Source organism: Nelusetta ayraudi, unplaced genomic scaffold (assembly GCF_046127955.1).
Source record: "Nelusetta ayraudi isolate G7.1 ecotype Tasmania unplaced genomic scaffold, CSIRO-AGI_Nayr_v1 ptg000060l, whole genome shotgun sequence".
Classification (NCBI taxonomy): Eukaryota; Metazoa; Chordata; class Actinopteri; order Tetraodontiformes; family Monacanthidae; genus Nelusetta; species Nelusetta ayraudi.
Window position 1 is genome coordinate 4,920,074 of NW_027466110.1, and position 23,119 is coordinate 4,943,192.

Below are 23,119 nucleotides of genomic sequence, written 5' to 3' on the forward strand. Positions count from 1 at the left end.
ATTCAATTATCCAGCACTGCGAGTCACTTGAGCAAAACAACAGTTAGTCTGTGTGTCGTCTCTCTGCAACAGGAACCACCTGCAGGCTGCTGCAGACAGTGGCTGTGAATACACCTGTGCACTGTAACTCTGAATGCAATCAATAGGTTAATTGAGAGATTAATTGGGTGTAACTGAGAGAGATGAGTCCCGTCGTGGGCGGGTCCGGACACAGGCGTCGACAAGCCGTCCGTTCACTGCATTTTGCACACAAAGCGTGCAAAGTAGGGAAGAACTCTGCAACTTTCATATGGATTTCGCCGTCCGAGAAATAAAAATTTGCCTTCCAGGGCCCTCAGCACTGACAGTTTTTTTTCCCAGAAAACAGCAAAGCAGAGCAGAGGAAGTCATCTGTTGGCTAAGTGCAAAATCCAGGCACCGCTTTCATGGTGAATGTTTCATAAATGTTATATCACATCTCCATCCAGTTAAAGAGACGTGTTTGAAAAGGAAAACTCCACTTTTCAACTCTGAAACTCGAAACTTTTTTTTTTCGTCACATTCAAGGAAACCAACTAGATGTGTTGCTGCACCGCATTGTTTAGATAGGACTTTTGCTAAAAACTGGTCAAGACTTGGGTGAAATAGTTTAAAAAAAACGCAAAAACATCATCCAGTTCCCTCAGGCTGTTGCTACTGCAGCATCCACGCTAATCTCTTTGGCAGCAGCCATTTCAGTTGCTTCTTCTTCTGTGGTTTTTCAGTGGAGCTTGGAACAGTCAATTCTCACTATTGAGCCTCCTGCCTTTGAGGTTAGTGGTTTTGGAATCCATTGAAATTTAAAGACAGACTGGCAGTGCTGGCTGTATTGGAGAACAAATTACTGAGTTGGAAGAGTTGGAATCAACCCAGCCGCCATCACAAGGTGAATTTGCCCAAAACAAAGGCAAAACTTTGCGGGTTAAAGAGTTAAGATTAATATAAAAAAGTTATTTTAATTAACTCAGACTATTCAAGGTGCAGCGCTGAAGTCAGACCGACGGTAACAGATCAGTTGGGCTGGGTGAACTAGCGCACCTCTCGCCCACTCGCATTCATCAGATACAAAACAGATGGGGCATATTCCCACCACAGAGTGAATATCTGAAAGGTAAATGTGGCAGCGGCCCGCCTGTGTAAACAACAGCTGGTTAATATCGGCGCAGACACACTCATCTGCATAATCACTGTGACGTCTGCTCAGCCCCGACACCGGTGAGGCAACGACAGTGGCGGAAGAGAAAGAAGGTTTAATCGCGCAGGGCATCGGTACAATGCAGGGCATTAGCAGGAGCATAATTAATAAAGTCGACTTTGCGAGCTCACAGCCAAAGGCAATAACAGGTGACTGAAGATGACAAGCTTAGGGATAACACACCCAAACAGCAGTTAGTTCCACCCGCTAACACTGCTGTTCGTTCCGTTCCGTTCCAGCAAGAAAGCTAAAACCTTTCACCAAAGATGTAAAATTCTTAGCAAGAGAGCTAAAACTTTTGTCGAGAGCTAAAACCTTTAGCGAGAGAGCTAGAACTTTTAGCACGAGAGCTAAAACCTTTAGCGAGAGAGCTAGAACTTTTAGCACAAGAGTTAAAACCTTTAGTAAGAGGGCTAAAACCTTTAGCGAGATAGCTAAAACCTTTAGCGAGAGAGCTAAAACCTTTAGCAAGAGAGCTAAAACTTTTAGCGAGAGAACCTTTAGCAAGAGAGCTAAAACCTTTAGCAAGAGAGCTAAAACTTTTAGCATGAGAGCTAAAACTTTTAGCGAGAGAACCTTTAGCAAGAGAGCTAAAACCTTTAGCAAGTGGCAAGAGTGCTAAAACCTTTAGCGAGAGAGCTAAAACTTTTAGTGAGAGAGCTAACCTTTACTAAAAGAGCTAAAACCTTTAGGAGAGCTACATTTTTTTGAGGAGATCCAAAACTTTCAGCAAGATAGCTAAAATTTTAAGCAGAGGGCCGTAGATCAGAATGCTGGTTAATGGGATCTGATAATGGGTAGAATACCTGAAAAAACTCCAGTGTTAACATTACAAATGGATGACACCTGATACAAACCCACTTTTAAAAACAAAAACCCTTTAAAAAGCTGATTTCTCCTGCATGACAGACTGCCAAGGAGCTCCTCCCCCTTACAGCTCAATGTAAGTGTCTTTAGTCCGACTCGGCCTGTCTCATTCCGCAGCTAAAACACAGGCTGCTGAGGAACAAAGTGCCAAGTTTTGGCCTAGGCGGCCAATCGAACGTCTCAGCTCAGTGATGATGGAGACGGAGGGCCGTCGCTCCACCTCGGGAACGCACACACACGGGAGGGGGATGAGCGCTAAGAGCTGCAGAGAATCTCTCCTAGGCCTGGAGAGAAGGAGGCGGCGGGTCTCCTGCAGGACGCGTCGGGTGTAATCTCCACCGGTAATAAATAATGACAGCTGCACATGCGGCGCCAACCAGCGAGGCCAATCAATCAGCCTCCTTGAGATTAGCCCTAAACTACTTAGCGTCCAGAGCGGCAAATCCAGCAGCCCCGTCCGTGCCCTGTGATGTAGCTGGGTTAGCGCGCCGCGCACGGCTGTAGTGGTAGTGCACATCCAAACACAAATATAGCCCCGCGGCACGCAGACGGGTTTAGGTTCCGCTTAAATAGGTCAGAGCGACTTGTCAGAGTGGAGGGTTTCTGGAGAGATGCGGTTTGGTTTACAGTCAACGGCTTTGCGAAGAAATTCCTAAAAGGTCACCGCGGGGCGACTTAATCACCGCACATCCTGAATTATCACATGATCGTTACGGTACGTGTGAAACAACAATCAATACTGCGATCGGCTGAGTGTGAAGAAAGAAAATGACGGACGGCACCGTTCAGTTAAAAAAAACACTAGGATTTCTCTCCAAGACCGTGTGGTAAAAGTCCAACTTTCTTGTTTAAACATCAATCATGATTATTTAATCTGAAGCAACCTTTAGCACCACTGTCTGTTTCATATACTGTATGTGCTCACAGGAAGGTTGCCCGAATTCACTCAACGTTTTTAGCGCAGAGAAAGAAACAACATGACCACAGTCTGAAAAATAAACAAAACTAAACTACCAAGAGCGTCAGCATTGTGCGTGTGCATTGAAAAAAATAAAAACTGAAAAAGCTTCAGCCGCATATATGCGATAGATAAACAGAAGCCTGGACTAAAATCCGGGTGTGTTTATCAGCTTTCCTCTGATAAAGTATATCAGATGTTGAAAGAGCGATAATTTTAAGTAATCTGATGACTCTGCAGAGAAGTGCGATATTGAAGGGATGTTGGTGCACAGCACACACAATCGCACACAGCGGGGATTTCCCCCCTCTGAGTGCAGGCGGGCAGGCGGGCGGGCGGGCAGTGGTGGGAGCGGGGGAGGGGGGGCTCATCAGGGCCACAAGGTTCTTCCTGTGATGGGATTAAGGTCAACAAGCAAGAGAGCACTCTCGGCTGCGGGGGCATAAAACACCTCCCTGGGGTGAGGCTATTAAGAGAGGACGCTAAGACGCTCGCTCTCTTGGACTTTTGTTGTCAGTGCGCTGCCAACAAACGCAATTAAATATTCGCTCGGACACTTTAGCAGCGCCGCCGCCGCCGCCTCCTCGCATCGTGCCTGAGTGAAGTGAAAGCGTCGCTCTTTTTTTCCATCCTGGCACATATTTTTTTTTTTTTAAAATGCACTTGGCATATTTTGCATTAATCATGTTATGCTGAATTTAATTGAATTTATTTATTTATTTATATATTTTGAATATGCAATTTTGACAAGGCTTTGAAAAGCTAAATGAAAACACGAAGAAGAGCAAGAGAACGAGGCAAACACCATCAAGCTTTCACAAACTGCACAACCACATCGGTCATGTCTGCATCCTTCTGATCATCGTAAAGCAACACAGGACGATAATTAACATTCGATCCGCACAGATCCCGTCTGTATGTCAGAGGATTTAAATGATCAATGGAGTTAAGCCGCCGGCCCTGAGTTTAAAGTGTCTCCGGCCTCTTGTTTAACAATGAGAAGCTTTGCCCCGTTTCTCCTCCCCGCCGCCGGCTCGCAGCTAACTGGAGCTAACGGCGGCGGAAACGGTTAAATACGCCGACGTGATAATTGGCCGTTAAAAAAAAAAGAAAAGAGGAGCAACAATCCAACGCAGATCATTTCGAGACACCGTCGGGCTAACGAGGGTCGTGTGACTCAGCAACATTTACAGGCGGCGACCCAAAGTATTTGTCGCAGCACATTAGCCGCAGCCGCGCGCTGCCCATTATAACGCAGGAGGACGCGAAGCAGCCAAGGGTGGCTGTGTAATTGCTCATATAGGCCCTGGCGTGAAGACTTGAGAGGGCGTACCGAGGTGAAAACCCCCATTTAAGAGTTTTGTTGTCGCAGCGTCACGTGCGCCGAACCACTTTTACACAGCAGGGACGCACGTCGCTGGCCGTAATAGCGGATCTAGAACACAGAGGGCGCTCTAGCCGCACCCTCTGCGCGGCCTCTCACACCCAATTTCCTCTTAAAGTGTTGTATGCTTAGCGCACACGCGCGCACGCGCGCACAGATCTGGAAATTGGAGCAGCGGCCTCGTGATTCAGAGCGTCGCGGTTTAAAGAGCTTTTTCCCGAAACGGCCGGCGTCGCTCTGAGTAATTCAACAGCGCATGAACTATAGATGAGAGGCGAACACGAGTGTTTCGGTGCGTTTAAGAGCTTTAAAAAAAAAAAAAAAACGGGCAGCCGGCGTCGGATCAGTGAGCCGGCGGCAGCGGTCGGTCACTTTTTAAACAGCGAAGGAACTTGAACGAAAGTGTGATGCAAGGATTCCCCTCGGGCTCCTCGGTGCGGAGGGCGGGGGAGGAGTAGGAGGGCAGGCGCTGCTGTGACTGATTTATAAAATGAATCATCCAGCGACTTTATACAAACACGGCCACTGGTTTTCCCGCACGGATGCTGAAATGTTGCAGTACAAGTTTCGGGCTGGAAACAAACACAAATTCTCCAAGCCCTGGCAAGGGAACAGTTTGATATGCGGGTGATTGACGTGATGGGGAAACATGAGGGAGTGTAACAGCCAAGTTGCAGTGCACAGAGGGGAAAATGGAAAAAAAATTACTGCCAAAAGTGTTTCCTTCTGCGTTTCCGCTCTTTTGCAGAAGCCCAAAAAAACCCCTCAAGCGAGCGTGATTCCCCCCCCCCCAAGTTTTCCCTCTTTTTCTGATTTACGGAAAACATCAATTAGTTGTAGAAAAAACCTTGCTGATTGACCAAATTTGGAAATAAATCTATCCCTTCTTCGTGCGACTACCTCTGGATTTCATTACCAACATTTTCAACCTCCTGTTCTGTCATTTGCATGAAAATGGAAATGTCCCAGATGTGCGCGGTGTGGACGGCGCTATTAGCTACAAATTGGGTCATATTTGCAGTCAAGTAAAAACAATATTTTTCCAAGCTAGAAAGAACAATAGCAACAGGTATCATCAATAAATACTCCAGTATTTCACTCAATGTTGCAGCGTAATTCATCCAAACATCACAAAACGATGCTTCTCTGCGACCGCTAATTGCTTTACTTAAAGCACGTGCTTATCAGTGGACCGTGTAATTTCCCTCACCTGATGTATTTGTACCGGCCTGAATGTGTGTTTTTCTGCGCTGCCTCCCCACTTAAGGAAGGTCAACTGACCCCATGTCAGCGGGCCTCGCATTAAAACCCACAAGACCTGAGGCGCCAGGCGGAAAACAGTCATTAAGCCATAAATTCTTGCGCTCCGTAAACGCAACCTTGACACAATCACGTAGGAGAGTGATGGGGGGGGGGGGAGCTAGAGGGGGAGGGGGTTTGAGATTCTCGGGGAGGATCTTGACAGAACCGAGCGGCAGAACTGGAGCTCCTCTCTTAATCCCCTTTCCCTGCACAAGGACGCACAACTGGGAGGAATTCATTACGACTCTGACAGCGGGCTGTCGCGGTCGAAATGACGGATTCACTCTGACGGTCACGACAGACCAGAGCACCGACTCGGTCGTCCAACGGTTTGGATTCACACCCACACGCCCTCAATGGCTCCTCCAGAACTTGTTGCCAATGTCTGACGTTTTCTGGCAGCCCGCATACATCAACTACCGAGGGTGACCTTTGACCCCTGTCTGCATTAATACCTGCTTTAACCTTCCTTAAACTTGAAGCAGCCTTAATGCAAAGACACAATTCCAAGATCCTGGAGAAGGAAATCAAAAAAAGGAACAAAATCACACACACGGGTGCAGTTTTCCAAAGCACTTCCAGGGGGCGCACAGATCGGCAGTGTCATTTCAAGCTGGAGCAGAGAAGACACAGGCCCATTAGCGCCGTGGACGTATTAACTGGCATGAGTAATAGTTTCATTAAAACGTGTCATCAGTCACTTCCCAATGACAATGACTCCAGGAAACATCCAGTCAGCCTGTTTTGACTGCAGAGTCACTGGCATCCAAATTAATTTGCAGGCCTCGTCGCGACCTGACAGGGTCTAATTTCTTGCTTTCTTTTTTTGCAGTCGCGTCACGAATCCCTTCAGCGCCACTAGAGAGGGTGGTGGGGGAAAACTGGGTCACTTGAAGCATGTAGTGTAAATGCAGGCGGAGATGCTGCTTACAGTGCTGCATATCCTGTCTAGTTCCATTTAGCAGCACTTTGATTCTTCCTCCACATCTGTGGAGACAGGCCCTGAGAGATCAACAGTTTCCGATGCTCACAAGTCAACTTTAAGGAGCCCAAACTGGAAGTGAAGGAAGGAACTGAACTCTAAATAACTCCAATTTGCTTCTTCTTCTTCTTCTTCTTCGGGAAGCACAAAAATAAACAAATACACAAATCAGTCTGCAAGCCTTTAATGCGCAGGGGGAGTGGGGGAGGGGTAGACGTTGCCAGGTCAATACCTGTCCGGCAGGCATGTGTGCATCCTGGACTGACGCTGTGGGATCTCACTTTCTTTTTTTCCCCCTTCTCACCCCTCCACCACCTCCACTCTCCTTCAATCTGTGCTTCATTCATCTTCTCCCTCCCTCCCACACACACACACACACACACACACACACACACACACACACACACACACACACACACACACACACACGGGCACACACACACACACACCACACACATCTCTTCCATCTCCCCCAAGAGAGGCCAAATTCAATTACCTCCCGGGCAGCCGTGGGAGGCAGTGCGGTCCGGCTGAGGGAGAAATTCTGATATGCAACATGTCGAGCGTGCTTCATGGCGGGCGGGACTTAGCGGCACGCCGAGCGACGGCGCTGACAGGGGAGAAAGAAAAAAAAAAAGTGAAAAAAAAAAAAACGGACCCAGAGTGGCGAGACGGCGGCTTTCTGGAGCGCGGGAGGGAAAAGTGAAAGAGGAAAAAGTAGAGCAGCCGTGCTGCCGCTCTTCACACTGATAAGCAGCAGCAGCAGGAGGAGGAGGAAGAGGAGGAGGAAGAGGAGGAGGTGAAGCCGTGGCAGCGGCCGTATTGTACGACACCGCAGGATCAAGGATAAATCTGACGATAGGGTGCAGCCAGCACGGGTCCCGACGTGGTAATTACAGCCTGTGAATCGAAATGAGAAATTCATAATTCAGTGAGGAGCAGCGGCTCTGTGCTAAAGGCTCTGCTCTGATGCGGGGTGAAGGTGGGGGGGGCCCTGGGGAGGTGAGACCATGAGGACATCACAGGGGTGGTGGTGGTGGTGTGTGTGTGTGTGTGTGTGTGTGTGTGTGTGGGGGGGGGCGGGGGGGGCAGCTGTGAAGCCACGCCCATCACACCCTGTGTGATGTCGGCCAGATGTGAAGTCAGGAGGACAGGGAGACGCCCCCCCGGAGGGGAATACAACATGTGAAGGGAACCTCACAGGGATCGCTGCTGGTTATGTTGGCGACTCCGGCTAAAGGCGTCGACTTCAAGGCCGTCAGTGCACACCTTCTTTTTTTTGCACATTTTCTTCAAAGACAGATCAACTCAACAACTGTCGGCGCACATCTTTCAAATCGCACCATCCTCTTTGAGATGAAGGCACTGGGGTTGAATCAACTGGGACTCCATCCACAAAATGACAAACATCAGTGGCTTACTCCTTCACACATGACACACTCTTTTATTTTAGCCCAAATCCCATTCAGTTTTTCCTTCAAAAGGCATGAAACAAGCACGGTGAACACGGTAAGTGACAGGACCTCCAGGAGAAGAAGGAGAAGGAGAAGAAGAAGAAGAAGAAGAAGAAGAAGAAGAAGAAGGGATCAATCAGTAAGTCTTGGGAGGCAGTGAATGTGAGGAGTCTGCAGTGAATCCACAGGGATTCATAGGAATCCTCTGGTGCTGAGGGTTGAAGGCGCAGCAGTAGAATTTACACTCACACACACACACACGAATACAAAGGTTTTCCTTTGAGAAAAAAAAAATCCGATCCATCCAACACAACCACAACTCCATTTTATCCCAAATTCCAATATTTCACTCCCCGCTCTGGAACAAACAGAGGCAGCAGTGACGTCTGTGACCCCTCCGACAGCATCGACCTCACAAGCTTCCCTCCTCCCTCGGGCGATACAAACAGCCAGATCTTCACCAGGACCAAGTCCATCTCTGTTACCATGGGAACAGGCCTCTTTGTAAAGACCCCACCACCCCAGGAGCACCTGTGCACACTGCAGCACACTGTTGTCACACGTCACCTGCCGCTGTCAGGTGCTTTCCAGAGCCGAGTTAACGTCTTCATCCTCCTCGACGCCGCCGTCTGTCTCTGTTTGACTCCCGTCGTCGCCGTCGCCGCCGCCGTGTTCGCCTTTTCACGCCTCTGGCGGAAAGCGGCGTGGAGACGGCGGGGCAAAAGAATTCATTTTGCCACGTCGACAACAGTAAATAGCTCACGTCCGCCCGTTAAGCTGCTCCCGTTTTAAAAATAACCCTCCGTTCATCCGTCTCTCACGGGAAACGTGCAACAAATATTCCTGAGAGGGAATCACGCCGTTCGGGTTTGTTTACCAGACCCGCAGATGACGGATTTCTAAATTGGGCCTGCTTCTAAGAATAACGTTACCACTGGAGGGGGAGCCGTGAGAGAGAAGGATGCAGGCTCGTCAATGACTCGCTCAGCCACGTCGTCCACATCCATAGAAATGGTCTCAGGGATTCGCGTCGCTTGCTCACGTTTGGAGAATCTGTGGCTTGATTGATTAATCAGAGCAAAGCAGTAGGCACTAAATAATTGATTCATCATTTATTTCCAACTGCATTTGAGTTGTTTTCCATTTTTTTTCTTTTTTTTTCTGCTAACTTTGCCGGCTTCTGGGGTGGTCGCTTCGACATGCCTGAGTTGTTAGGGGGGAGGGGCGGGAACTGATGGTGGGGTCGTCCCACACACTAGCAGAAAGCTCCCCTTTGTAACAGAACAGCAAATTACTATGAGTTTGTTTTTTTTGTTTTGTTTTTTTTACATTTGTCAACATTTTCATTGGGGAATTATGACATTCCAATGGCTTGATTGGCAACAACACACAGGGTTCTCCAAAAAAAATCTTTGATATGATTTTTAATTATCAAATTCATATTCAAGATTGGTACTCTACTTTTCAAGGATGTGAAGTAAATTACAAATAAAACCTGTAAATATGTTGCAACTTCAAACGCTGGTGGTTAGCAAAGCTTCCTTTCAACATATAAATAAAGACGCCAATTCGCTGAGAGGCTAATGTGCGATTTCCCCCCCGCCCCACAAAATTACGGGAGGCAACTTTGTTGGGTGACCGTATAATGCGTGTGACTTTTCCAAACAATGAGCCACTTCCTGTCCTTCTCTGCCCCCACGGCTCAGTTACGCTTGAGGAGGGAGGGAGATGGCTCCGTACTCTTCCCACTACGGGATTTTCATTTCATGCCATGGGAGAGAGGCAACCGAGGGGTCAGAGGTCATGTGAGCCGAGGCATGGGAGTATTTTTATTTTTGTCCGGGCCTTTGCGACAATGATGCACGGCACCTGAACGCCTCAACTGTTTCCTTTGCTTCAGTGCAGCTCACATGAAACCCACCTTCGACACCCCCCGCCCCCGCCCCCGACACACACACACACACACACACACACACACACACACTCACTCTTCTTACCCTCCCCAAAAAAATCATCTTTGACTGCAACCCCCTCAGATCCGCCAGAGCTTTGAAGCCGCGCCCCAAACTCACATTTACATTTTCACGGTGGCACCGAGATTTGCGACCCCTCCCCCCAAAAAAAAATCCTCCTCACCCCAAACATAATGTCATCTTCCAGGAAAAACTAGGTCAATAAGCAGCAGAAGCGAGACGAGCTAATAATCCCGCCCCCCCGCCCCCGAACACCCGCCCATCCTTTCCCCCAAACTTATTGTCAGTCATATTTAAAGTAAAGGGACGCGAACACAAAGAGGCGACACTCGCTCGTGCGCGCCCGCGGTGCACGTCGAGGTAGGTTGCGTCTCCTGAATATGTCACTCACGATCGGTGTGTGCGTTTTGCCTGTGTGTGCAGTGTGCCTGTGTGTGCAGTGTGCCTGTGTGTGTGTTTCGCTCCCTGTTCTACTCCTACCACCGCCTTTTCACAAACAAAACACCTTTTTAGGAGACAAGCTGACAGTTTGGTTTACAAGGGAGCATTAAATGTTTATATGGTTATAAATAAAAATAGGTCAAACGGTGGAGAATTGTGGAACATTTCTGTCGCCGATGAGTCATTTTTAAGGGAAAAGTCAAGTGAATTAAGGCAAATCTCTTCACGCAGGGCGACATAATTTCGGATAAATGTGTGTTTGTCCTGCTCATTCATTAATGCTCTGCGGGGAGTCCCGCCCCCCTCCCCTCCTCTCTGGCTCAGCGTGGCAACACATCAGCGGAGGGCGGAGCGCGGCGGTGCAGTGCACGCGCTCCTCACCCGGCACCGTTGCGTTGCCATGGCAACCCCTCACTCAGACCGGCGTGAGTCCATGTGGCCTTTCGGAGCTGCTGCGGACGTGATTCTTCTTCTTCTTCAAAAAAAAAAAAAAGAAAAAAAGAAAAGAAAACCCACCTCACCCCGAAGCGCATCCTGCAGCTTGAAGGTTACAGAGTGGGGAGGAAAACAGAGAACCCCCCCACCCACCTCCAAGACTGGGGGGAGGAGAACGCGGATTAGATGAGGCAAAGCGAAGGAAGAAACTGGGAACGTCTCCCCCTTAAGTGAGCAAATAGGATGAGTGAGCGAGCCAGACGGCAGTGGCAGAACATCACATGCCGGTTCTTCCCGGCTTCCTTGCCGCATCAAGGCCCCTCCGACTGGCTCCCCAGTCAGGCTGCGAGCATTTCTCCCGGGTAGCGGGGGGCGGGGGGGATAAAAATCAAAGAGGCGCTATTTGTCTGCACGCAGTCTCCAACATTCCATTTTTTTTTTTGCTTGCAACTCCACAAAGAGGAGCCGGTCCTCTGGAGGGGGATGGGAGTGGAGGCGATGGGTTGACCGTCGGCACCGTCAACTTCTGTTTCCAGTTTTTTTTTTTGCTCCATCTGGCTTCTTTTTTTTGTTCCTCTGGGTTCGTTCATTCTTCATTGCTAGTCAGTGACTATTTCTGCTCGCTGACCAGGGTTGCAGGCGTTAACCCTCGCTCCCGGCAAAATGGATGGAGATCATGTCACTGTCCGTGTTCGAGGCGATTCTTTTATTCCTTTTGAAGGAAAAACGGAATGGGAAATGAGATAAAATAGTATTCCTGTTGGAATAATGGAACAAACCGTTAATGTTTGTATTTTTGTGTGTAGAATAGGGATGTATCGTTAGGGAACAATTAATCGACTATCGATTAATTTACAATTATGATTTTAATCAATTAAATTCAATTGGTCGCGATTAATTGAACATTTTTTACACGGGAAGTTAAAATCATTATAAGAGTGTAGTGGCAGGAAAGAGCAATTCACCTGTAGATACTGTGATGGTCTTAATATACCTAGAACAAGTTACTTTAAACAACTTAAAAAAAAAAAAAAAATTAGTTGAAATGTGACCCATTAGAAGTCAACTTAAAGTCAGAGGATAAATGTTTAGGGTGTTTTTACTGTTAAATGTAAGAATGGGTCACACTGGACCCTAAACATTATTTAAATGGGTGAAAGAATGTCTTCCTTTTACATTTTTCATTGTTAAATTTAGATTCTCAGGAAAAATCTGCACTTATCAATTAATCGTTAATGGATTTATTAAAAACCCCAGGGCCTTCATCTCAAACAGGATGGTGCGATTTGAAAAATGTGCACCGACAGTTTTTTCTTTTAAAAATGTGCAAAAATGTTCTTCTTCTTCCTCAACGGCCAATAAAATCCGCCCCCCCCCCCTCCCTCCCTCCCTCATTCTCAGCCAATGACAGCTCATCAAGACACACTGGTGGTCAAATCGCCTCCCTCCACCTCCCAACTCCCAAATCATCCAACCCTACCAACTGTGCCGCCGGGCCGGGGCGGCGAGCAGCAGAGCGTGTCCCCAGCGCAGCCGGCAGTTTAACCGGATTTAAAACACACTCGCTCCCAGACGAGACTGTTCCCTGGCCCGGCGCTCCGAGCCCACTCCCGCTTCCTCTTTTTACGAGTCCACGCGCAGCCTTTTAAAAAAGACGCGCAAGCACGAGACGTGGAACGGCGAGAACCTGAAAATCTGCACAGAGCGACGTGGGCTGAATTTCAATTAGTCCGGCCGACGTGTCTCGCCGAGTGAGGAGTTTCCTCTGATGCAGGCGGCGGTGAATAGCAGGGATTTTGTCCACAGTTATTTTTTACAGTTGCTGTAAATGAAATGTACATGAATAATTGTATTCTACTGCCAAAACTAGCAGCAGCTGCATCGCATTTACAATGAAAATATGTTGGTAGTATGGCAAAAGCCCGACAACAAAATCTTGTGGGATGCAACCACTTCCAGTCTTTCTCGTATTTAACCAACTTGCAAGTATTCAGAGGTTCCAGGTTCTGAAAACTTAAATAGACCTGTGCTCATCAAATCTTAATTTTGCTTGCATAATGACAACACAGATCTTGAGTCTTGAACAATGAGTTTGTCACCTTTGAGAATCTGACCTTTGTGATGTCACAAGGTCACAGCTGTTTGTTCTGGACTTTGTCCCATTCAGCAGATGTGGGAGGTCCAGAAAAATCCCCACTTTTTACAGGAGGCTGTTAACAGAGGGCTAAATCTATTCAGTTTTGAGGGAGGCGGTGGTTAATCGTGTGATGCAGTGGCGTCTGGGATGAAAAATAACGACCTGCTGCAATTTACCACGCAATTTATTCTCAGACTGACGCTAATGCTTAGATTTTTAATGCGTCCTGAACAGCGACTGGTTCCTCGCCGGGGCAGGAACATGTTCTCCGCACGGCCGGTCAGCGAAGTCATTCAACGCCCACTGAGAGGCCGTCGAAGACGCCTCTGAAAGGAGCCCCTTCATCACGTTTCTACTCATTAAGTGGCACTGTGGCTGCCATTCAGCCGCCAACAAGGCTCGCCGGAGCTGTTCTAATTGCTTCCCTTCACGATGAATGGCCGACGGCGTGCGGAGGGGAAGGGTGGCGGCGGCGGGCGGCACCTCTTCAGAAGCATTTAGGACAGAGAGAGTCCCTGTTTCAACGCCTGGTCACAGCTGCAGCGGCTCGGCTAACATGTTGGTTTAGTCATGGGAGAGAACCTGCGGCTCGATGACGTGTCTCCAGATGGATTCAACGCAACTGGTCACGGACAGGTGATTGTTTTTTTTTTGTGTGTGTGTGTGTGTGTGTTTTTGTCATCCGCCTGCAATCTGCTGTGACCAGCTCTGAAAAACGACTGTGATTAGGGGCGGGTCCAGCCATGGAGATGATAGAGTGGATTCGTGGGAAAGCCTGGTCACATGGTTTCATGCAGCTAATAAGGTTAACGGCCCTGAACATTGGATTTTTTTTTTTATCCTGCGCACTGTCGGAGGCCAAAGCCCACAAGCAGCTGACCTTTAGTGTAAAGGTTGTCTTTGATCGGTGGAGGAGTTAATGCTTCATGATAATGGTGAGTTATGGGATGGTCAAAATAACAGGACGCCAATATACCAATAGTTCAACTTAAATGAAAATGAAAAATGTTTGAAATTTAAATTTTAGGCAGCACGATTCCTACAAAGTTGCTAGAGATAAATCCATCCATCCATTTTCCATACCAGCTTCTTCCTGAGCTCAGGGTCACAGGGCTCTGCTGGAGCCTCTCCCAGCTGTCTTAGGGCGAAGGCAGGGCGACACCTTGGACAAGTCGCCAATTCATCGCAGGGCCTCATAGAGACAAACAACCATTCACATTCACATACACACCTACGGACAATTTAGAGTTTCCAATTGACCTGACAAGCATGTTTTTGGACTGTGGGAAGGAAGCCGGAGAACCCGGAGAGAACCCACGCACACACAGGGAGACCATGTGGCAGCGCTGACCACTGCATGGTAGACATAAATATTCTTGGAATCTTGAGAATATGCTTTAAGTTAATTTCTGTATGAACTTGTCACTATAAATTAATTGGCTAATCGATTATTATTTTTTAGCCACCCTAAAGCAGCGACATCACCACAAGATATGAGAGCATGGATGGAACCCTCTCTCTCTCTCTCTCTCTCTCTCTCTCTCTCTCTCTCTCTCTCTCTCTCTCTCTCTCTCTCTCTCTCTCTCTCTCTCTCTCTCTCTCTCTCTCTCTCTCTCTCTCTCTCTCTCTCTCTCTCTCTCTCTCTCTCTCTCTCTCTCTCTCTCTCTCCTATTCACTGCGAACGAAGCTGATGCGGCGGCGGCAGAGTCTCGATATGGAAAACAAACCATCCGAGCGTAAAAGGTTCCAGAGCGCTGCTGCGCCGCGATTAAGAACAGCGGAGCGCCACGTTTCACTCCAATTAGTGTGTGTGTGCGTGCCGGGCCGACGTCTCGCACGGAAGGCGAGTGGAAATGCCAAGAGATAAAGACTCGTGTAATTAATGGACTGAAGGTGCCTCGGCGTGAGGGAGGCTTTAAACGAAAAACAAAACAAAACAAAACAGAGCAAATAAACAGATGCGTGCAATGGCTGTCATGGACAGAGAGCAAGCGTCTGATTGGCCGAGGCCAGTTGGAAAGAAGAAGCAGAATATTCCGTATTTGGTTGGACGCTGCGGAGTTCCAGCAGCAGCAGCAGCAGCAGGGTTTGATTGTTTCCCCTCCGTGTCGCCCAGTCGAGCGGGAAGCTCCCGCCACAGCTTCCACCACCAGCCGTCGGCAGACATGAGCGTCAAAACATCAGCGCAGACGGCGAGCGTGAGGCCATGAGTCAGCCTGGAGGACCGCCGTCTGGATTTCCTGCTCTAGTGAACCCGCACGGGCAGAGGGGACGGGAGCAAGATGCCTCGTTTCATCCTAGACTCAAAAAGATCCCCACCCCACCCCAATTATTTTTTTTTTAACCCAACTAGAAAGAAAAAATAGGATGCAACCAGACCGATGTTATTTACTCCTGCAATGGGTTTCTTCTAATTAGCGCCCAGGCTGATTCAGCCAAACATCATCAGCGTTGGCAGCAGCAGGGCTAAGTAGGCCACGGCCTGGTATGTGACCCGGGCGATGCCTCCGAGGCCTCTCTCTGTGTCTCCACCATCTGATATTCTGCCCACTGAGGTGGAAAACGTCGCCCCTTCAGAACAAGAGGAGCCGCGACGAGAAGCCCGTCGTATCCGTTACAGGCCTGAAATCACACTTGGGTTTAGTTTGAAAGAGGCCCATGAATCAGTCCTCACTTTGAGTCACCCCCTTCGCTTCCCCAGCGAAAAAAAACAACAACTTGTGAACGTGTGAAATCACAGGTTGCATATTCTGAAAATACCGGGGCCTGTAATTCGCGCAATAAAAACTCCTCGACGAGCGCCTGGAGAACCTGTTTGAGGAGCGACTCAGCTGAATGCTGCAGGAGTGGGTGATAAGTGGAGGAGGAGTGGGGGAGGGGGGGGTGATTCACATTAGCTGGATCGTTGTGTCATCAGTTGCAGAGTCCAGAAAATGAAAATAAAAAAAGGGAGATGATTTGTATTGCTGAAACTCAGCACTTCTTCTGAACCAGACTGCCAGATCATCTTTTATGAGACATCTGGGCCTTTAATTTGATCAAACAAAGCATTTGGCGTGCAATTTTATCCCCTTCGGTCTCTGAAAAAGGCTTTGAGCAAAAAGGTGGAAATAGATTTTACTGGAGAAATGCCGATGACCCAGATGTCGAGTTGCCCCCTTCTTTTTTCTTTTTCTTTTAATAGCGTAATAACTTTGTGTTGCTGTCGAGTGGATGCATGTGAAAACACTTGCTCTCGGCCACCTCCAGGCTAAAGAAAGGAGTAACAGCGAGCCCACAGAGATTTTTATCTGGAGTGCCGGCTCGAGCTAAAAGACATAATGTGTGTGTTAAATTGAGCGTGAACGAAGCTTTCTGCAGGCGAGGGCCTTTTGTTACCCTCTCCTGAGCGCCATCTCCAGCCCGCTCGCCGCCGTGTCTGTGACGGTGACAACGTCTCAGCTTCACTTGCCCTGCCCCGCTGCGGCCACTAGAAGCCTAATTTAGTGGAAAACTCTGAGCTGCGTGAGTGTTATTGGCCCTCGCCACGCGGCATTAGGGCCGAGACGCCGGCCGAACGTGCGGCTGCGGTCATTTGAGACGCACAGGACCGACCTGAGGCATCGGTTACACTCAAGCGCTCGACACCTGCAGGGAAATAACAAACCCAATGTGCACTGTGAGCACTTCTGGAGCGGCAAGAGTCAAAGTGTCGAGATGAAACGACGCACTGCTGTTACACTGCTGGGACCTGGGGGTTTTATTATTGCTGATGCATTTCTTTTTCCACCATATTTTACTCAATAAATTAATTCTATGGACTGATTCATTATTTAGATCTTCATTTTGAATACAGAGTTCATGGGATTGGGTGGCGTCGCCTACTGTCGGGGAGGTCTAACTGTTCTCACCTTTAAATTAATAAATATTTTCATTGTTTGCTATTGGGAATGCACATTTCCTAGAATGCTTGCAATTAATATTTGGGGGAAAGACTCAAATATTTGTAAACATCAAACTTAAACATGAGGGTTTTTTTGCCTGATTAATACAGGGACAAAATAATTTTGGAATACTGGGCTGCAACACCATTTAATTGATTTAATTACACACCTAACCCCAGTTTTTAGTTGACGTCTTGCAGTGCAGATTTCTGCCAGAGGCCTGTGATGTGAGTACTGAAGCAGGGCAATAAAATCGGAGTCAAAGAACAACGTCTGGATATTGGTGAAGCAATTTCTCTCTTCATGATCTCATCGCAAAAAAAAATAGGGCAAGGTTAAAAAAAAAAACCATGAGCCAGCACCCGTTGACTAACAACGTCTTACAAAGCAGGGTGCTGGGTGAGGACATAGACGACGGCAATCCGGGTCACATCAGGTCAATCAAACGGAACCCAACAGTGAGAATCTGCTCAGCCTTGAGTATTAAGTCCAACACATGATAGCGCCAGAAAGATTAGTGGTCATGCACAGGGAGCTCTGCCACCTGCTTCAGCAGCAGCAGCAGCAGCGGCATTTACCCACAGTGCTTTGGGAGGCGGCCAGAGTGACACATCCACCCCGACACTGCAGCTCACGCCGAGTCCCATTCACACAAATCAAACAGATCGGCTGCTACTGTGTCCATCCATCCCCCACCACTTCCCACTGTCCGCCATCGACTCATCTTTTCTGCGGCCGCACAGTGAGGAGGTTCCTCTACGGGAAAAAAACAGGGGCGCCACACGTTTCTCCCTACGTTTGTGCTATTAAATAATGGTCTGGTGACATTTACTAAAACAGCACAATGACAGAAGAGTCCTGAGAGTGTCGGTGTGTTTTATCATCTTTTCATCGTCTAAGGCCGCCATTATTCTCTCCGGTTCTGTCAAACAGAAAAACCCCATTAAAAAGGAAACATGAAAACCAGCTAAGCATTGGTTTAAGTTCTGTGGGTTTTTTTAAGTCTTCATTTATCCCCCGTTTCATTTTCTAGAGCGCTCCGGGACATCCGATATGATTTTAAATATGTCATCAATCATTCCTGATCAGCGGCTAAGTTTAGACTAAAGGGGCTAAAAATAGATCTCTGTAATGAGGCCGTTAATCCTCCAAATCCTGAGATTATGAATGAAATTCACACAGCGGCTCGTTTCATTCACAGGCATCCAAAAAAAAAAAAAAAACACTCAAAATCGCTGCTCTGTGCCACCCCTGCTTTCCTTACATCGTTTTAGAGAAGAAAAACACCCACATGGCACATCATGGTAGAGATAGGTTGGCCTTAATAGAGACATGATGGCTGAGGAAACTGCTTCGTATTAGATGACAGCGACAGAAGAGGCCTGGGATTAAAAAGAAAATGCCACTATAATAAACCTTAAAAGCCTCGACGTTGGCAGAAAAAAAGATCCCTACAGTTTCAGCCATGCGTTTCACAATTTAACGCGATTCCAGTTGCCATGCCAACCTGTTACCAGACTACTGCTACTACTGCTGCTGCTGCTGCTATGATGAAAAAAAATGGCAAATGCTTCTTGGCTACTGTGTGGAAAAAAAAATAAAAAAATACCATTCTGCTATTAATATTGTCGAGAAGAAAAGGCGTCCGGGCGACTCACCGAGACGTCAAAGAGCTCCTCTGTGTCGTCCAGCATGCGGACCCTGATGGTGACGTGGCGTCCGGGGGGCATGGCGGGCGGTCTGTGGCCCGGATCCAGCGTACTGATGCCAAGAGTCTCCGGGGCTCCGAGACGCTGCCCTGCCCCGGAGGGAATGGGTTCAGGGTCTGGCTCTGCCATGGTGCTTAACGCTGACGGCCCGCGGCTGACAAACACAAAACACAAAACACAAAACACGTTCATGTCTGGGAATGTGGTTTGATCAGAGCAAGACGTCGACAATATCTGTGGGCAAAAATGGCAAATGTGCTTGCAAGATCAAGCTCTTTTCTGACATCACAAAGAACTGGATTTTGTGAGCTTATTTAGCAAACACTTCCTGAAAAGTGGAAGAAGCAAATTGATTTTGCAGAATATAAGTCCATCCATCCATCCATCCGCTGGAGCCTCTCCCAGCTGTCATAGGGCGAAGGCAGGGTGGCACCCTGGACAAGTGGCCAGTTCATCGCAGGGCCACATAGAGACAAAGACAAACATCTGCACTCACACGCACAGGTACGGATAATTTAGAGTTTCCAATTCATCTCACATGCTTGGTTTTTTGGGAGGAAGCTGGAGAACCTGGAGAGAACCCACACAGACACAGGGAGAACAGGCAGAATCTACACAGAAAGACCCTAGGCCCAGAATCAAACCCACAACCTTCTTAATGTGAGGTCGCAGCGCTAACCACTGCGCCACATAAGTCTTTAAATCAATTAAATAAAAAAAAAAGGTTGCAAGCTTCCAACATCCGTGCAGCGTATCAGCAGTGCAGCAGGTTAAACGCAGCGAGAGCGCCAGCGCCCCATGAGGAAGAGCTGCGGATCCTTCAGTGTCACACCAACACCTTGCTGGCAAATCAAGTAATTCCAATCGCCGCTAAAAGGCTGATAATTGCCACCGGTGGGAGGCCCAATTATTTCTGTTTTCGTTTTTTTCCCCAAGTGCCGTTTGGGTTTCAAAGCTCAAATCAGGCTTTAACCCTCCTCTCACCTGACAGACAGCTCTCGAAACAAAGAGGACAAACAAATCAATCGGATCATTGGTTTTGTGGACCAACGTAGCAAGACGCTGCAGACATGAGAACTTAAAGGTCATTCATTCGATAAAAGGGTGGGTTTTTCAGTAGTCTAAATAGCAAGTGATGGATTAAAGTGTTTTTTTTTGTTGTCTAAAGCAGCTCTGAGACAAAGCCTCTGGCAGGACGGTTTGGGTTTCTGGCATTGCTTCACTGTCACATCATCTTGGAGGTACCACAGTTGGAAATAATAGGCTGAGTGATTCAGTTTCCGCATCTGCTCGACACAGCAGACTGTGTTGCAGAAAAAAAACAAAAAACAGAGAAAAAGTTCCATCAACCACTCGGACCACTCACATGCCCCGATTCCATCGAGCTGATGTCACGGCGAGGCTTCACCAAGCGGTTTGTCAACGCGCCGGGGGCCCAGCATGGCAGTTGTTCAGCTGCCGCAGAGGTGACTGATTGCTGCCAACTTTGAGCTAAAGGCTGAATAAGGCATTTCCACGGAGTGGCTAATGCAATCCGGCAGAGTGCACGAGGGAAAAACAGACCAAGGACGGGGACGAGACGGGACAGGACGGGACGGGGCATCGACGTGGTACTTCCCCACTCTGCTGACGGGACACCTCGTAAAATAAATAAATAAAGTTGACACCGATAAAAAAAAGAAATGTACTACTCAGAGTGGTTGGATTCCACAGAGAAGACGCCAAGTTGCAAAATCAATCAGTCCAAACTGCTTGTCATTGATTGCTCAGTGGACGGGCCATAGAATCCCATTAGCAAACGTTTGGAATTTTTTTTGCTTGATTACGCTAATCAGTGACGACCAGTTTTCAGTGGCTGGCAAATCGATTGGCCCCTTATCTTATCGCCCGGCATCCAGTTCGTCACGCCGAAGGACAAACCGAACTATCAGTCCTCTGTTCTCCCGATTTCATCATAAGGTAAAGACGACAAGGAGGAAGAAGAGAGATGTCATCATTTTCGTTATAATCGTCTTCAACAATGTGCAATCACGAATCCAACGGCAGGAAAAAATCTGGACCAAATTAGGGGATTTAGGAGGATTTGGACTCAACAAGTGGATCGGGGCTTTGATAAAAAGCCATGTAACCCCGACCATTAGGGCCGGAGAAGTGTTTACACAGCACTACAGCGGTGTGACATACTCCCCCCGGGGTGATGGAAACCAGACTTGCTTTGTGACACGACGGGAGAGAATGGAAAACAGGTATTTTTCCGATGGGGAGGCCGGCCGGCCAGCCGTTTGTCTGTCCACACCATTCGATCGTCTCTCAGCAGCCCAACTTGGCCTGATTCCTGGCGAGCGTCTGTAAATTTGTGACTCATGACCTGCACATGCAGCATGCCTTGTAACCAGACACTGTTCAAACAAAGCAGCCAGTGAAACTGAGGACAGTAAAAAGACTTGAGAGTGATTATTCTCCAACACCAAACAAGCACATTTCCCCTTATTCTCCGTTGGGGATTGTTCACCAACCAGGCAGCCGTGAGTTTGAAAACACTCAACCCAGTTGTCCGGCTTCCACCTTAATTCCAGAAGCTGGAGGCCTTGACATGAGTATACAGTGGCTGGGAGGAGAGGGGAGGGTGGGGTGGACTTTAACGGCTCCTCAGAGTAAATCAACCTCCCCTTTGAAACGTGTTTGCTTGAAATTCCCCACAAGTGTGCAACATGGAACTGCCACTGCCTCACACGGGTCCCCAGGGTTCAAACAGTGGCTCCTCTGTGTTTCAGGTTCTGCACAAGTGGCGGGGCCCCAGCCGTCTAACCCCAACCCAACACCACCACCACCACCACCACCACCCTTGCAACAGCTGGAATCCTTTAGTGACATGCATGCATGGAAAAGTGCCAGAGGTGCAACCAGGTAGCGAGAGGACACGGATACCTGGGTGGGGCACGGATCATATTAAGTTCCTGCAGTATCAGTAGCACAGTGACATGTGTCCAAGTGCTGGCCAGTCATCTGGATTCATGCATGTTCATGCAGTCGATCGTGGCATGTAGGTGGCAATACATACAGAGCAGGCAGTGTGATATCACACCAATCGTGTAATGTGGGTTAATAGAGCAGGCTGCTGTAATCCCCCCCCCCGCCCAGGACTATATCAGCCCGTACAGTAAGATGTGACATGAACACACATGTGCAGCCTCCCCGCAAAACTGGGCAGCATCGGCAGCAACACGCACCGCACACTTCAAGCCACCTTAGCTCGATAGGGAATTAAGCACATGAATGAAAAATCAATGAATCGGCCCAACCAAGCGGCTGCGGCGTCCGTCCATCCATACAGCCGCCAAAGGTATGTATGTATATCTGAGCGATGGAACCCGGAGCGGAGGGCGCAGAGGACAGTGAAGTGGGCTTTGCAGATGGGAGGTTGCCGTAGTTCTTTGCCGTCCTTCGAGATCCAAGGGGATCACAGAACAACACGGCAAAGATACTGGCGGGACTTAACCCTAATCTGCTCAAACAAGTTGAATCACTTCGCTTAAAGAGCAACACGGAGAGAAGGGAGAGACAGCGAGGACTTAGGCGGCACGACACTTACCCGTTTCTTCCCCCTTCGAAGCGCCTCTCGATCCCCACGGACGTGCAAAAAAAGAAATTAGCCCCGAGTCGGAGCGGCTGGGAATACCGCGACCTCGTCCAAGGAGGAGGGAGAGACAGAGAGGAGTTCCGGCTGGAGTTGCTACAGGCTGCTCGCTCCGCAGAGGTGGCTTCCTGCGGTCGCCATGGCGGACGACTGAGCGAGCGAGTGGAGCCGGCCAGAGACGGGATTAGACTGAAGTGAGCGGCGGATCCGCTCCCGGTCGCCTCCAGTCAAGACAATGAGGGAAGCGGCAGGCAGCACCTACACCTTCTCAGCGGCGCCCTGGAACGGCGCAACACCACCATCTGGTGGCAATAGATGGGACTACACCCCCAAAACCTTCAAACGGCATTGGTTCAGTTATTTACTTATTTTATTTATTTTATTTATTTTATTTATTTATTTATAATTATTTTTACAAATGTATTTTTTGTAATTGACTTATAAAAATATTTATAAAAACCATAAAATAATTCCACATTGAGGTTACAATTCAGTGGATAAGTATTATAGGGTTTATTGTGAAGGTCAACTTTGAGAAATCTGTTTTCCTATCCCTTGTTTTTTTTCACATTTTGTTTCTGTCTGTTCACGCTCAATTTGTGCTCCTTGTCACAAGCTGTCAAACAGTCAGCGTTAAGCAACCATTTCAAACAAGTAGTGTAGGGTACGAAGTATGACATCAGACTCATCACTGCTGCAGGCAA

At 48.2% G+C, this 23,119-nt stretch overlaps 1 protein-coding gene across 4 annotated transcripts in view; it reads right to left on the reverse strand.

The window, feature by feature from the left end:
* The window catches only part of LOC142897533 (FERM, ARHGEF and pleckstrin domain-containing protein 1-like), a 51,292-nt gene extending 28,590 nt beyond the window's left edge, over positions 1-22,702 (reverse strand). The window contains exons 1-2 of one of the 4 annotated variants that reach the window (XR_012928463.1): positions 22,371-22,701; positions 18,728-18,932 (exon numbers count right to left, since the gene is read on the reverse strand). Coding sequence is in view for 3 of the 4 variants with exons in the window: in XM_076039941.1 (XP_075896056.1) it covers positions 18,728-18,907 (180 nt within the window). In the remaining variant the exon portion in view is untranslated. Of the gene's footprint in view, positions 1-18,727; positions 18,933-22,350 lie in introns of all 4 variants that reach the window. The other 3 variants (XM_076039941.1, XM_076039940.1, XM_076039939.1) reach the window with 3 other exon arrangements.
* Between the last annotated feature and the right edge of the window lie 417 nt (positions 22,703-23,119).